This window comes from Oryctolagus cuniculus, chromosome 9 (assembly GCF_051225735.1).
Source record: "Oryctolagus cuniculus isolate XC-2025 breed Fujian yellow rabbit chromosome 9, ASM5122573v1, whole genome shotgun sequence".
In the NCBI taxonomy this organism is placed as follows: Eukaryota; Metazoa; Chordata; class Mammalia; order Lagomorpha; family Leporidae; genus Oryctolagus; species Oryctolagus cuniculus.
The window spans coordinates 61,821,925-61,838,730 of record NC_142875.1 but is presented as its reverse complement, the minus strand read 5'-3'; the positions used below and the strand labels follow the sequence as shown (position 1 = coordinate 61,838,730).

At 43.6% G+C, this 16,806-nt stretch overlaps 1 protein-coding gene across 1 annotated transcript in view; it reads right to left on the bottom strand.

The window, feature by feature from the left end:
* TNFSF11 (TNF superfamily member 11) overlaps positions 1 to 16,806 on the bottom strand; it is a 33,415-nt gene that overhangs the window by 14,498 nt on the left and 2,111 nt on the right. Inside the window, exon 2 of the mRNA XM_002712966.6 lies at positions 11,960 to 12,127. Within this exon, the coding sequence (XP_002713012.1) occupies positions 11,960 to 12,127 (168 nt within the window). The remainder of the gene's footprint in view (positions 1 to 11,959; positions 12,128 to 16,806) is intronic.

Genomic DNA, 16,806 nt, shown 5'->3' with positions numbered 1-16,806 from the left:
TTGCCCTGTGAAGTGGGGAGGCTCCTGGTCCCAGCTCCTGGCAGTAAGGGTCCTGATGGAATGGCAGGACACAAGGGTAGAGGAAAAGAGGCTTCCCTTCAGCCTGGTCACAACTCCAGGCTCGCCTGTATTCCTCCCTTGGCCCCCAAAATCTCGCCACCTCCAAACACACCCTGGGATGCTACAGGTTCTGGGCACCTGAATGAAGCTCCTGGTATTTCTTCCTGCAAGAACCCTGGCTCCTGATCACGCAGACTTCTGCCTGCACTGCTCCCCCAGTAGGATGCCTTTGGGTCTTATCCAGAGCTCATCTTGCAACGTGAAGCTTTTCTGTCCATGTGTGCCTGGCTCACAAGGTGCACAGAGAGTAGCCACCAGGGGCGTGCAACACTGAAGAGATGGGACTCAGTATTTGTTAGGCCATCACAAAACACACCAAACACCAGAGTAAGGCAAAGGGTTTACTGGGGAAAACCCAGCAGACCAGAGGGAAGGGGAGAAGAGGGAAAAAGAGAGGGAGAGTATAAGAGAGAGAGAGGAGAGGAGCTAGTGAGGAGAGAAGAGAGAGAGCAGAGGGAAGAGAGACAAGAAGGGGAGAGCAGAGAGCGCAGAGAGTGAGAGAGTTCAGGAACAGGTCTTTTTAAAACTTTGCCAGAGGGTGGGCAGGGAAGCAGGAGCAGCAAATCCCATTAGGATGTGGGTGGAGCTTGACAACGGAGGTTGGGCCATGTGGCCACCTGGCTTCCAGCAATGAGGGTGGGGGCTAGGGCCTAGGATGGTGTCAGTGTATAGACTGTACCATAGATAAAACTGCGCCATTTTCCTAACAGTATCCATGTCTCAGTCAAGAACCTTCCAAACCTCCCATTCCACAGACCCTTGGGTGGGCTGGGGAGGCAGGAATGCCTATATGCACCTGGGTGGAGCTGGCCGCCCCTCATCCTCCAGGTCCTTATGGAGAGCCATGGTGACGGTTCAAAAACGGCCCCCAAGCAAAAAGTTTCAGAGTAGGAACCATTGAGTGGTCTGTTGTCCAAATACAGTTAATGATAACAGCAACAATAATAATAACATAAAATCAGCACAGGTTCCTTAGACCAGAGCTCTGCAAGCCTCCAGGAAGGGAAAGGGCAGGAGCCCCGGGATGGAGAAGGCAGCTCATGCCCTGCCCCCAGCTCAGGGAGGGTAAGAGGTGGGTCCATCGGCCCAGCCAGTGGAGAAGAGCAGAGGGAGGAGACTGACCCTGAAGGCCACACCCTCTCTGACTTCCATTTCCTACTTTGCTTCTGATCCTAACAACCCTTGACTTTTTAATATGCAGCCACTGACTGAAAAACTGCCCCTCAAAGTGCAAGCCTTCTCAGTGGGGATTTTACACCTATTCCCATCAGTGCCCTGGTCTGAACCTCCTCCCCTCATCACCTCCTAAGTGACATAGGCCACGAGCCTTTATGAAACCCCTCGGGGAAGGACTTCACCACGCTGTGGCTGGCCGCTGCCCCCTCCCCAAATCCCAAATCCAGTCACAGGGGCGTGGTCTCCTTCAGAAGACGCCTGCCAATAGGAAGAGACGTGGCTTTGCAAACAGCTAACATGCTCTCCCCACCCAAGGGCTGCAGAATAGTGCATTCTTGTTTTCATAAAGCAAAGTGACGCTTTTCCTGGCAGGACGATGGGTATGCTGGGAATAGAAAATTAGTTTTTATTGTTTAACCTTCATGGTTTAAACGAGGAAGCTTCTGCTACAGTTAAGGGTCCCCTTGGGTTTTCACAAAGTGGCCTTAGGACAGCAATATTACTCTTCATAAAAAGCCCCATTTCAAAATGTCTTGCACCATGCTACCCGTTAAGAAAGTTCCATCCGAGGGCTTGGCAGAGTAACTACAGTGTGGTATCCTGGACTCACTGTGCTATTTACTGTGTCTCTAAGGTCCTCCACCTTCTGGAAAAAAATAACGCCACCTGACACGCTTACCAAGATCCATCCCCTCGGAGGCTGTCTCTCGCAGACTCTCCCAAAAGTATCTCTTTTCAAATTTTTATTTATTTATTTTCAGTCCTTTGGAAAGGCAGCGAGACAGAGACACACATCTTGTATTTGCTATTTCACTACCTAAATGCCCACAATAGCCAGGGCTGGGCTTGGCTGAAGCCAGGAACACAGGACCTCAATCCAGCTCTCCCACATGGATGGCAGGAATCCAACCACATGAGCCAATGCCCGCTTCCTCCCAGGCTGTGCACTAGCAGGAAGCTGCATCAGAAGCCGAGCCAGGATTCAAACCCAGGTACTCCAATGTGGGATGCGGGCAGCCTAAGCTGTGGTTTAACCCACTGTGCCACAACAGGCAATCCATGAAAAACAGCTGAAGCAGGAATTTAATGCTACTTTCATATTTGCATCTTGGGAGTCACTTAGCTATGGAGAGGATGGGTTAGAGGCAGTGAGAGCAGGTGTGACGTGGCCAGGTGCAGAGCTAAGGGCAGGAAACGAAGATGGCCCCTATTCACAGGACTATGACAGGCAGAGTGGTGCGAAGACCAGAAGGCTTGGTAAGGGGCAGAATCCACAGGAGGCAGAAAGAGAGGTGAGGAAAGGCCACCATCATTTCAGATTCCGGTTTGGGGTGACAGAGAGGATGGTATCATCCTTCCCATTAAAAACAGTAGATCAAATGAGAAGCGGCTATGAGTGCTGAGCAGAAGAGATTCAAGTTCACCAAAACTCAGTGATGCATACAGGCCTTAGGGTGTACGATTATAATCATTATTTAAACTACACCATTGCCACCTCCACCACCACCTGAAGTCTCAAGGGGCAAAGACTGATGACTGGGTAGCATCAGAGAGATGAGGAAGCCGCCAGAATGCAACAGTCCCAGACCTTGAACTTGAAAACGTCCAAGTACACGGTTATTGTCTGGTCCCCTCTGACACGGCTCTCTGACTTCTGGGACCCACCCTCCCCACAGCACTTCCTCAAGCGGGCTTGGTCCAGCTTCTCAGCCACAGTCACACGCTCACGAATGGCTGCCCTGCCAACCAGGGGCTCTCACCTCCTCTCAGAAAGTCAGTGATCAGGGAGCCCCTTTTAATTTATTTTTTAATAAAACAAAGGCTCCAAAGATGCTGCAGGTTTGGCAAGCACCCCTATAAGACACTCTTCTCTCTAGCGACACACACTGCAACTGTCCTACAATCTGCCATTGCTGGCACAACAATCCAATCCATCCCTCACCACTGTGCTCGCAACAGAGGACCACGCCCTTCTGAGATCTTAGGCCAAGATCTCAGGCCCCGTAGAGAATGCTCCTTTGGGGACCAGCGCTTATGGCACAGTAGGCTGAGCCTCTGCCTGCGGTACTGGCATCCCATATGGGCCCCGGTTCGTGTCCAGGTTGCTCCTCTTCTGATTCAGCTCTCTGCTATGGCCTGAGAAAGCAGTAGAAGATGGCCCAAGTGCTTAGGCCCCTGCACCCATATAGAAGACCCATAAGAAGCTCCTGGCTCCTCGCTTTGGGTTGGCCCAGCTCTGGCCACTGGGGCCATTTAGGGAGTGAACCAGCAGAGGGATGATCTCTCCTTGTGTCTCAAAAGAATGCTCTTCTGGAAGGAGTGTCCTTCCAGTTCTGTTTCTTTAAAGACATCAAGCCAGAACATCTCCTCCATCTTGTAGTACTTATAGCACAAAGATAGGCCCGCCTCCGAGAGCATCACTCAGTGGTTCTTACCCTCTCATGAGCCCTCCTGCCTTCTTCCCTGGCTCTGTTCTCCCCTGAGATTGAGCACAAAACCAATAGCCTATTGTTGGACAAAGGACAGTAGATGGCCTTGGTTTTGTAGGAAAACTCTGTGGGTCTTACTTCAGCTTTCCCATAAAGACAGCTTTCACAAACGCTAAATATGATTGGGGTTGAATTGCAGTTCCCAAAACTGTTAGGGCAAACAGAGACAAAATCCTATTGGAAAACCACTACATGACTAACATCTTGATTTGGGAACTTTCGTGCACCCAAACTCAAGTTTCCTTGTGGGTTTATGAGAAACTTTCTCGGGACACATACTGTTATATACAAAGGCAAAGAGACAATAAATGAAGCTTAACTTCTCTATTTTTTTAATTAAAAAAAGCAATTGAGAAATAATAACTATAGAACAAATTAAGTGACTACACTCTCACAAGCAGTTATAATCTGTTTAAATTTTAAATGTTTTATTTACTTTAGTTTAAAATTGGAAATAAATGTCTTAGGACAATCAATATTGCCATTCTAAGGGCTTAGCTTTACATATGGAGAAACACAATTACGTAATCTAATGAACTTTCTGTTCTTAATGTTCCCGAATTCACAAACCTGGCAAAAACTAGAAGTGACAATCAGCTTTCACTAAAGGATCACAGATGCCTGTTTCTAACCAGACCTTTAGAAAGACCCTCAAAAAGATGAACGCTGTTCAATCTTTTCAATTTCTCTCTTTTAATGTACATGATCCCAAAGTACCGAAACCTTCTGAAAATCAAATCTTGACCATTACAATTTTTTTGAGACTGTGGATTCTCATAATTAACTCTTGCTTACATAATAAGTCCACTTTCTTTCCAAAATATGAAGGTATCTCACAGAGTTCATGGAAAATGCATAGCATGAAAAAATTCTGCATGAATTTTCATTTTTGGAACTCAAATACACTTATCTTTTAATTCCATTTGGCACAGACTTCTTGAAGTTGCCCCGTTGACTTCAGTGGATGTCAGACACCACTCATCACTCCTACATTTTTCCTATTGGGTACAGGCAATTACTTTCTCCAGCTGGGTGGGCCAATGGCTGGTCAGCTGAAAACCACAGTACCCAGCAGCCGCTGAAGTGATACTGGGTCCCTTGGGTAACTTCCAGCCAGTCAGATGTCTCAGCTTGCATGCACTGCCCTGACTTTTTCTTTCACCCTTTCTGTGTCTAGAAATGACCACAAAAGGAGAAGCCAACTTGGAGAAGAGCAGGAAGGCACAGGTAAGGATGGAGGAGCATCCTTCTAGACATGGGTGACTCCCTCTGCATTATCAGATGAAAGAGTTCTTGGGGCCAGTATTGTGGCGATGCTGTGGCACAAAGGGTTAAGCTGCTGCCTGCAATGCTGGTATCCCATAAGGGCACCAGTTTGAGTCCCAGCTGCTCCACTTCCAATCCAGCTCCTTGCTAAAGCACCTGGGAAAGCAGCAGCAGATGGCCCAAGTGCATGGGCTCCTGCACCCATGTGGGAGGCCCAGAAGAAACTCCAGGTTCCTGGCTTTAACCTGGCCTAGCCCCGGCTGCTGCGGCCACTTGAGGAATGAACCAATAGATGGAAGATCACCCTCTCTCTCCCTCCCTCTATCTATCTCTGCCTTTCAAATACATAAAATAAATCTTAAAAAAGTGAGAGAGAGAGAAAACACTTCTCACATAGTTCATCGAATGTGAAGGCCTCTTTGCTACCCAGCTTAGACTGTAACAAATAGCAGTGAACATTTTCATGCAACAAAGCATTGAAAATCTTTGGGTACATTGTTCAATCAGGAGATAGTGTGCCCTTACATTTTGAATCCTGAAGGAGATGAGGCCAAATATGTACTCATCCCAGGGAATATTATCTCCAGCTGGCTTCTTGCTTCAGTGACAAAACTACCTGGAGATAACTTTTAGATCAGAATTCCAGGTAAGAAGGAACTGTTCAGTAATTATGGCCTCTGACATTACTCCCATTTTCTTTCAAAAAAATTGTAGCTATTTTATTTATTCAAAAGGCAAAGAGAAGACAGAGACAGAGAGAGAAACAGTCAGACATCTCCCTTCTGCTGGTTTACTTCCTAGGGACCCACAACAACCAGGTGTAGGAAAGGCTTAAGCCAGGAACCTGAAACTCCATCTAGGTGTCCCACCTAGGTGGCAGGGACTCAAGTAGTTGGGCCATCATATGATGCCTCCCAGAGTGCACATTACCAGGAAGCTGGAATATGGAAGGAAATGAAGACTCAAACCCAGGCACTCCATTGGGGGATGCAGGTGTCCCAAGAAGTGGGACCACCGCACCAAACACGGGTCCCTATTCCCATCTCCCACTAAGTCTTCAGAGGTTCAGGGGCTTACTCTCTAGCAAGTGATTGATCACAGATATGCCCAAAAAAAACAAAAAAAAGAAAAAACTTTGTTGGTTATCATCATCACTGGATCTTCATATTCCAGAGCGAAATGAGTTTATACAATTGAGCTTATGTAAAGAGCCAGAATGACATCTCTTAGTTTACATCATTAGCCTACTCCCCACGCAGTAAGCAGGCTGTGCAGACGCAAAGGGACCTGAGGAAAACGTGACTGGGGCAAGAAGAGGAGCCTGAGATAACGTCTAACCACAATTAGCCTGTACTGTGACTGTATTGAAGCATTATAGCCTTAAGCTGTAATATCCATAATTATCAACGGGGGCATCAGTAAGACATCAGGTAAATGATGTCAGGCTTACAATGTTCTGAATGGCTTCATGGGTAGGCTGATGTTCCCCTTCATTCAAAAAACAGTAGTTCTCAGAGTTGAGTGAATCATCAATCATTTATGTGTTCATGTTTTCACTCATTTCCAAGAATAAAACAGGTGTGATCTACTCGTGTGTGGGCAACATGGCTATGGTTCTTCTTCTGACAGAGCCTGAAGCTTTGTTCCATCATCTCAAACATTCCAGCTCTTTCAGAAAAAAAAAAAAAGAAAAAGTTAATGTGCCCAAACCTCCATATTTATTTTCGTTCATTTAAACATTAAAGAGAACACTACTGTGATATTCACCCAAATCTGGATTTTTAAAGCTATCATACAGATAAGTCCAAGGCTTCCTTCTCACATCCTAAGGCATCATCTTGAACGCATGGAACACTCCATTTAGAGAACAGAGTGATCTGTACCATTTTCATATTGCTGTCTAGCCCACGTAGCTTTTTCTCACACACCTTGGCAAGGAAAGTGTCACAAATAGGCACCCCGTGTGAAATCAAAAACCTGGTACACTGAAGTCAAGTGACAGTCACAGCCTGAGGACTCCGAATGGACACTTAGTGCACAGACAGATGGCTCTGCACTAAGACTGGTCAGGAAGCCTGAGGATCTGGTCCCCCTGGTCACGGTGCCCCCAGTTGGGCCTGAGCTCATCACTCCTTCCTCCTCCCACCAGGCTGGCAGGGGCCAGGGAGGCTGCCGAAGCTGGAAACAAGCATTGCTTTATAAATCAGACACCATATTTGTACTCGTGTTTTCTTTATTGTCATAGACTGTTATGATAGCCTTTATAAATTGTGGTTGGTAGGGTGGGATCACTAAGAGGCTTTCAGAGTTCTGTGCTAAAGGGGAAAAAAAAAAAAGCCAAGAAAACGCCGCCACAAACAAAAAAAGAGGAGGAAAAAAAAAAACAGCATTACTTGTCTGACCAAGGACAGGCTGGGTAAACACCACTTTCTGCACACACAGAATGTGATACTGTGCTTGAGTCTGGTATTCGTTACCACTGGGCGGCTTGATCGCTCAATAATGATTGCAGCCACACATGCAATTTTGTTTCACAGTGTCACTCACTATCTCTGTTTGAGCTAAAATGACGAAGCAAGCCTACTTATAAATGCCTAATACACCCATCTTATTTTCAGCATTGGCAAAAGAAATAAGAAAACTGGTTCTTTGGGCCAATTTTGTGGAATGTCACATCAACCAGTAATCCTCATCAAAGGACAACACATAGGGCAAATCATTCATTTAGCTAGGGAAAGAGAAGAGTAAATCCTTGGGCACAGGAAAGCTATGGCAAAGAGCCAAGCACGGTATGTACACTTAATGGTTGATGGTTGATTCTAATGATAAGGTGTGGGTAAACGTCCTCTTATTTCTAAAATCATCCTAAAAATGGCATCTTCCATCTCCAGTCCACACATATGGAAATCGGTATCTTCTACCAGCTTTCCATGGCATAGCATGGCAGCCTCTCATTCTTTAAGAAGGATTCCTTGTGGATAATATTACTCATGAGAAAAAGTTAAAATCCTATAGCTCAACAAAAACAAATGTGAAAATAGTGCAGTAACGTTCTACTCATCCTGGGAGACGTAATAAGCATGATCTGTTCATCTAATTAAGACTATGTGCCTGGAATGAGAGTCGTTTGCTATTTTTGGCCACAAATCTTTCTCTTCTGGCTTGACAGGCACTGAATTTCTCATAATTAATGGTACTTGTTTGGAATGCAGCCTCTCAAAGAATGAAGATTCTGCCGTTATTGCTCGTCAACACTTTTAATCACAAATTTTACAAACTGGCTTTTCATACTAGCCAAGCAGCCACTAGGAGTCTTAAAAACGAATGGGACAGTGAGCAGCGCAGGTAAGCTGTGCAGGAGAAAGACCCACTGAAGCAGCAGAGAAGGCAAAGGTCTCCTGACTGCCACAGAGCAGCCATCAGCCACCAAGAACTCTCCACACGGGAGTTATTTTCCCTTAGAACATGAAGGAAGGCTTAAAACATCATTTTTTCTAAAGTGACACATAATAACTATGCACACTTAGAGTACAATGTGATGTTTTGGTATATGTATACATTGCATGATAACCAACTCAATGCAACATATCCATCCTAAGTCCATTAGTTTTCGGAAGCAATAGACAAATTATTCCAATACCATTCTTTAATGATCCAAACTATGTCACATAAAATGATTTTACACTCTACTAAATTACACACACACAAACATTCCAACACTCAGAGACACACATGATAAGGTCTACTCTAAGTTGTTTGTTCACTAATGAGTTTGTTACCCTTTGTTCAAGTCAAACTGTAATAATTACTATGACTTCACATGGCTATGTCTTTATGTTATCCAATTCTACTTAAAAAATGCCTCCAGAGTTTTCTACTTTTATTTGTATGAACTTTTTTTCATACAAATAGAACATTTTACGTTTATTTTAAAGGCATTTACTTAAAAATATGAATGAAATTTTTGATTATGTTTTCTAAATGTTATTTAAAATGGGGACAGTGAGGGATTACTTATGAATGTTTCACACTGATTTATTTTACCTTGCTTCTAGCCTTTATGTTCCTTTTAAATTTCTTAAGTATACCATCATATCACATGCAAATACTTCTTTCTCCTTTTCTGTCTATATTTTTCTTATTTAATTCACTGAATAATTCCATTAGCCAGCACCTCAAAACAGTATTAAAAAACAAGGAGATAGCGGGCATCCATCTCGTCTTTCTAACTTTGAGAAATTCTCCTGTTTTTCAACACTAGCTAACTTATAGTTTGAGATATTTATGATCACATCAAGAGTTCACCTAGTTCTATTTTTCTAAAGGATTTTATTTTTATTTATTTATTTGCCAGGCAGAGTTAGACAGTAACAGAGAGACACAAAGAGAAAGGTCTTCCTTCCATTGGTTCACCTCCCAGATGGCCGCTACAGCCAGCGTGCTGCGCTGATCCAAAGCCAGGGCCTAGGTGCTTTTCCTGGTCTCCCATGCAGGTGCAGGGCCCAAGCACTTGGGCCATCCTCCACTGCCTTCCCGGGCCACAGCAGAGAGCTGGACTGGAAAAGGAGCAACTGGGACAGAATCCAGTGCTCTGACTGGGACTAGAACCCAGGGTGCCAGTGCCACAGGCAGAGGATTAGCCAAGTGAGCCACAGCGCCGGCCCTCTAATGGATTTTAAATACCAGAAACAAATGCAAAATCTTATCAATCACTTCATAGGTCCTATGAAATGATAATATATTTTTCTCCTTTGATCTGTTAGGATCGAACCATTCTTGCATTTTCATAAATAAATGTTAATGATATCTGTTCTTAATATTATTTGTTTTCAAAATTATCTTGGCTGACCTTGTATACTTCTTCAATAAGAAACTCAAAGGATCATCTTTAAGCATAAGAGATCAATGAAAAAGTTTATCTCTTTGTTTTAAGGAGAGACAATATTAGCTGCTCTAGATAATTGGACACAATCATTTACCTAACCAGAATTATCTTAATAAGGGATTCAGTTTAGAATTAACAGATTATTTCTAATTCAAGTAAATAGTTATTTATAGGTAGATCATTCAGTATTTATAAATAGGATAAAAATCATACCAATGAAATGCAAAACTGAGCAATGACAACGAATAGGTTAGGAGAATTGTCTCGACAGCTCAAAAATTACAAAATGAGATTAAAAGACCACTAAATTTGAACCCGCATTTTATACAGCTACTGCATAAAGCTAAGCACCTCCACATTAATCATCATGGAGAAATAATTTTCATAAGCAACGTACCTTCTTATAGATATTAGAAACAGATGTACTTCATTGATTCCATGATGCATTTTTTTTTTACATTTTAGTGTCTCTGAAATTAGCACACAACTGGAATCTATGATGATCATGTTTAATTTTTTAGTAGACATTGTTTTTCAGTGATGTATGAAAGAATGGGGGCTGAAATGGGTGATGTCTTAGAATCGATAAGATCTAAGCTTTGAATTTTAAATTTTTTTTAACTTTGATTTTATCTTAAATTTTTATCTTTTAATCTTAGATTTGACTTGACATGAGACATGAGACGGGTTCAAAAAGTTCATGGAAATTTTGCATTATCTTAGTTGTATTTTTCCACAATACTTTGAAGTCCTTTCATATTCCTTGGTTTTACAAAACAGCTCCATCTTCCTATGTCATCCTCTTTAAAAAAATCACTACCATTAATGGATTTTTAAAAAATGAACTAAGTTAACATTAAATTGAGGGGCCGATGATATGGCTTTGCAGGTTAAATGGCCTCCTGCAGTGCCAGTATCCCATATGGGCACCGGTTCTATTCCCAGCTGCTCCAGTTCCGATCCAGCTCTCTGCTAGGGCCTGGGAAAGCAGTAGGAAATGGCCCAAGTCCTTGGGCCCCGGCACCGGCATGGGAGACCAGGAGGAAACTCCTGGCTCCTTGCTTCGGATCGGCGCAGCTCTGGCCATTGCAGCCAACTGGGGAGTGAACTAGAGGATGGAAGATCTCCCTCTCTGCCCCTCCTTTTCTGTCTGTTTAACTCAGACTTTTAAATAAATAAATAAATCTTAAAAAAAAAAAAAAAAAGAGAGAGAGAGAGAGAGAAAGTGGCTGCATGAGTGCAGACCTGCAGGCATATAAGCAACACATAGGTATTCTGCCCTGGAGTCATTGTATGGCTCATTATTGATGGAATCAATGAGTTAAATAATGCCACACCTGCAGAATTCTCAAAGGGCTTCATCCAGGAAGATGAAAAAGGCAGCTATGAGAGTATTCTCAATTGGAGCTGTTGGTATAAGCGAAGCCATTGACCTCATCTGTCTGCATCTCCTCCTGTCATCCGGTTCCACCAGAAAATGAGACGGTGGTCACAGAGGCTCCACCCTCTCCATCACATCATTTCCTGCTCTGCTTGTGAACCTCCCCACCACAGATGACCATGAAGCACCAAGTACAACTGATTCTCATCAGAGCCCTGGATCCACAGTTGAGGAACAGGGGATCCTACTGCTACAAAACCCAGTGCAAAGGAAATGGCCACCAGAGACATGTGAGCCAAGGGAGGGAAGGGTTTCTAGGTCAGGAAATTCAGCCTAGCTGACTGACCCATCTACTAACCACAACCACCTCTGTCCTCTTTCTAAGTGCAAGTTTAAACCTCCTCTGAAAAAGAAAACAGAAAGGGAAAAAAAGGATATTTGCATGAATGTCTCTGGACACCTTAATCAACCGCTATCAACTGGAGAAGAATTCTGTTCATCTCTTTTAAAGCATTCTCTTTGGCTCTCTGAAAATTTATTAAAATGCAAAGAGCAGAGTCAATAGCACATGGCCGGTTTTAATTTTCAGGAATGGCAGAGCCAGCAAGAGCCCTGGGTGTACCAACCTCAGTGTGGACCTACCTTTTGCACAGCTCCTTGAAAGGCCTGTTTGATCCTCCTACATGAATCGGGCATTAATTTTGTGTCTTGACTCTCCAGAGCTGCGTCTTGCAAATCTTCATTTTCCTGAAGTCTCAAAATTCTATAAATGCAGTGAGTACTGTCTGCAGATATTCTGTTAGGATCCATCTGAAGAGAGAAAAACATGGAAGAATGGTAGAGTGGCTGCCATTAGTTATTCTGCTGCTTAATAAAGTGTGACTTAAGTACAGAAAAGACATTCTAGCAAGTCTTTATGCCCCCAACGATGAATAGTTAGGACAATTATCCTCAAGCTGGAGAAAAAAACAGATTACTGATTCATCTGGGTGAGCAGCTACCATCCATAGCATAAGGCACAGTTCTGTGTGGGGATGCTCAAAAACAGAACTGTACACATGAGGCTCATGGGGAAATTCTCCAAATTGCCTAACAACATGAAAGTCCTAGAGAAGCATCAAGGAAGTCACATGTGGTCAGTCCAGGTAGAGAAAGATCTTTATCTTTAAATCACAGGTAACATGCTCAATGGAGTTACAAAGCTCTCTAGGATACTCAAAGCATGAAGCCCACATAAATCAGGTGCAATTAACACCATCTTTAACCACTAGGTTTGCCTGACCTCTTCCCGTAATCACTGTATATTTTAACCAACTGAGTAAGAGCCAGAGAAATCTGTGTCCTAACTCTAAATAAAGCCTGAAGCCAGAGAGCAAGTGTTTGTCTACTGGTGAAAACACCACGTTCCATTTTAGAGTACCTGGGTCCAATTCCTAGCTCCAGCTTCTGACTCCAGCTTCCTGCAAATACAGACCCTGGGAGGAAGTGGTAATGGATCAAGTATTTGGGTCCCAGCCACTCCTATAGGAGACCTGGATAGCATTCTGGTACCTAGCTCTGGCCCCAGTCTGGCCCCAGCCTTTGCAAACATTTAGAGGGTGAAGGAGTTCCCTCACTGTGTCTATCCATCTGGCTTGAGAGCAAACTCTTTGCCTTTTACATTTAAAAAGCAAACTTAAAGGGAAAAAAATTGGAGCCAGAAGCGTTAATGTCTCATTTTTCTGAAACTCCCATTAGTGTTTGCCAACCTGGAGTGCATTATGGGATCTGGAGGGCTGCATGAGCAGGCCACATGGCTATGAGCTGGGTGGATGATGCTAAAATGTCAATAATATAAAGAAGTATTCTACTCAAAATTCCCAAAGAGCTATCAGCATATCTCTAGGTTGGAACAGGTGCCCGGTGTGAGTCTTTCTCCAAGCACTACCTTTTTTTTTTTTTTTTTTTGACAGGCAGAGTTAGACAGTGAGAGAGAGAGACAGAGAGAAAGGTCTTCCTTCCGTTGGTTCACCCCCCAAATGGCCACTACCTCTGGCACTGTGCCGATCTGAAGCCAGGAGCCGGGTGCTTCCTCCTGGTCTCCCATGCGGGTACAGGGCCCAAGGACTTGGGCCATCCTCCACTGCCCTCCCGGGCCACAGCAGAGAGCTGGCCTGGAAGAGGGGCAACCGGGACAGAATCCGGTGCCCCTACCGGGACTAGAACCCGGTGTGCCGGCGCCACAGGCAGAGGATTAGCCTAGTGAGCTGCGGCGCCAGCCACCAAGTACTATCTTTTAAATTGTCTGCCTGCTCCTCCCAGAGCTCTGACAGGCCTTGGCAGTGACTGCCAACTAAAGGGTAATGATAATTAGCAACCAATTGTTTAATTAATAATACGAGGGAACTTCAAAATGCTCACGAAGAATGCATGCTATCAGCAAACTATTGGGTGGACTCCAAAATTTCAGTTGCATTTGTCTTCTTTCTTATCAAGGTATTTCATATGCACGTGCTTATTAATAAGTACAGAATAGATGAAAAAGTGAAAAAGAAAAACTATAATAACCAAAGCGCAGTCAGAACGAATACCAAGCCTCTCTCCCTGGTATAGTGATCTTTTTAAAAGTATCAGAATAACCTTCCAGGCATCAAAAATAAACTAGAAAATATCCTAGTCACATCTGAAATTCTTACCATGAAATGACAGCCTTGGTGCATGCACTATTACAAACTTTATCATTGTAGTTTTGCAAAATAAGGATTAGCTATCATCATGGGAGAGGTACCAGTACGAAGCAAAAACTCTTTGCGACCCATAGTTTTTATATTTTCTCTGGAATAATTGGGATGAATCAACAGATGTGAGGTTTTTATATAAAGAAAGCTTTCAGTCATTCACTGAAAAAGAAAACAAAAGCTCCCTCATACCAATAAGTGTCCCACAAAACCAGAAAAGCCCAGACAACTGATATGGAGGGTCACTGGGGAACAGTGACCTGGGGAGCAAGAGACAGGAGGCGGCCTCAGCCGGCCGCTGAGCTGCAGAACACCGCAGTGTTGGTGCTGAACGCCTGGGGACCCTGACACCGGGTAAACTCGCGTCGTGCTGACACGCTCGGAGCTGTGGGGCACACAACTCCGAGTGCAGTCTAAGACCAGGCACGGGCACGGGCTCGCTGGGAGCTCCTTCAGATGCCGAATCTCAGGCTCTGCTCTGGCCTGCTGCCTGGGACCCTGCACATCAGGCAGGTCCCTGGGTGTTCTTACACACCTTAAAGTTTGAGAAGAGATGCTTTACAATGCCAGCTAGACAAATACAAAGAGATGTTCTACTGTTAAAAATGACTCCAAATTTCCCTGGGCAACAATTTAAGCTTTTTTCACAAGTAATACCAAATGCCAATTAGTACAAAAATGTTCCAACAGTTAATGATAGTTGAGGATTTGATACCAAGGAATACAATGCAAAAGACTGTGTCCCTTTCTTAAAAGAAAATACTCATGGCTGCATCCCTCCTTCTGCCCTTCCAGCCAATTCCATCCATATCCTTAAGAGAAGATTTTTGGTCAACGAAACACGGCGGACTCTGCTGCTGCGCCAGATGCTGCAAAAAGTATGCAAAACAGGCACTCCCTCTCTTCACGGACTCACATGGAGTGAGGAACACAGAAACCTGTCAGAAAAGCACTTACACCTAGAAATGTCTTCAAAACACTAAATCCTGCATATCTGATTTAAAATAGACATAAGTGCATTTACCGGATGATATAATACCTATGCAATAAATTTAGTTTCAGTTTTTTGTTATTTTTTTAGCTTCCTTGAAACTTGATCATTTGTAGGGTTAAACAGGGCAGATACTTGACACACAGTCCTCTTCTTTCTCACCAAGCATTACCAGTTTTATTTTTATTTTTACTCTTTTAAAGTTCTCTGTCTTTTCCAACAGGCAGCCTGCACATCTGTCCACCCTATTTTCAGTAGTGTCCTGGCTAAAAAGCAAATAGGGAGGTTGAGAGGGAAAGTGACAAGGGCAAAAGAGTTTGAGGTTTCTGAAAAGCTTATCTCTTAGCTAAATCCTAAACTTCAAATATGTTGTAAGGGAGTTTAAATTGCACACACACACACGAGTATCACAAGCAGTGTTTTTGAGAAGTTTGGCTTTTTTCTTTGTGAACCAAAGTATGAATACTATGTGGTAAAAATACAGCACAAGCCGCATGCTATTTTCTCTTAGCAGGGGTTGTGAAGAGAGAAGCAATCTACACAGGATCTACTACACATATTTTAAAAATCTAGGCACAGGTAATCTGCCAACATTCAGGACGATTCTTTTTTAACCATTCAAATGCGAGTCAAGAAGAGAAAAACTGAAAAAAGTCACTATAAATTTTACATTTTCTTGGCATTCTTCTAAATGCATTTAAAATGACATTGAATTGCTTTATCTTGAGAATGCTAAGATAACCCAAAGTGATTCTCTTAATCTTGAGAAAAAGCCTCCAAGATATATAAAAGTAGAAATGATCATAGACTAAACCCTGATGTCCCCAAAACTCAACTTCTAAAATTACCAATGAGTGGCCCAATCTTACTTCAATCTTTGAGCAATGACTTCCCTATTCCCTCCCCCTTCCCACTAATTATTTTGAAACAAATTCCAGATATGATAGCATTTCACTTGAACTGTTTCAGGATGTATCTCCATTGAATTAAATCTCCACTAGGCAGCAAATGCAGTAAAATGCAATCAGATCTAGCGGGGGTATTCATGTGAACACATTGCTCCTAATATTACTTCTTTACTGGATACTCTTTTAAAAGTGCAGTGCAGGACTGGATTCACAATAATAGCTAGAACATTTTTCCTAAGTCTTAGATAAACCCAATCTTCATGGTTATTAGGAAAGTGGTACCTAGAAATCTGATGGAATTAAATTCTCTGAATGAAAACTCTGAAGCCAGGCTTACTAGCTCACATGTTGACTTCAGACAAGGTTTTGAGTGTTTCACTATTACCCGTGTGCCATCAGGTTTACTACAAGCCTTTAGGTTATCATCAGAGGGCCACTGAGAATTGCTATGGGAGGGCTGAATGACTGGCTCCTACTGAGCCACACAGATTTCCATGGTTCCTGTCAAGCTTGGTGGCTCACGGTCCCTAGAACTCATTCATTCTAGGGGTATGCATCGTGGCACAGCAGCCTAAGCTTGGGACAGCTGCATCCTATTTTGGAATGTCTGGTTCAACTCCCACTACCTGCTTTCCATCCAGCCTCCTGTTTATGTTGCCGGGAGGCAGCAGATGAGGGCTCAAATGCTTGGGCCCCTGCCACCCACATGGGAGACCTAGATGGAGTTCTAGGATCCTTGTTTGGGCTGGCCCAAGCTCTGTTGTTGCCAGCATTTGGTGGAGTGAACCAGCAGATGGAAGGTGTTCCACTCCCCTCAACCCCCAGACTGTCTGTCTCTCTCTATCTCTGTCACTGTGCCTTTCAGATAAATAT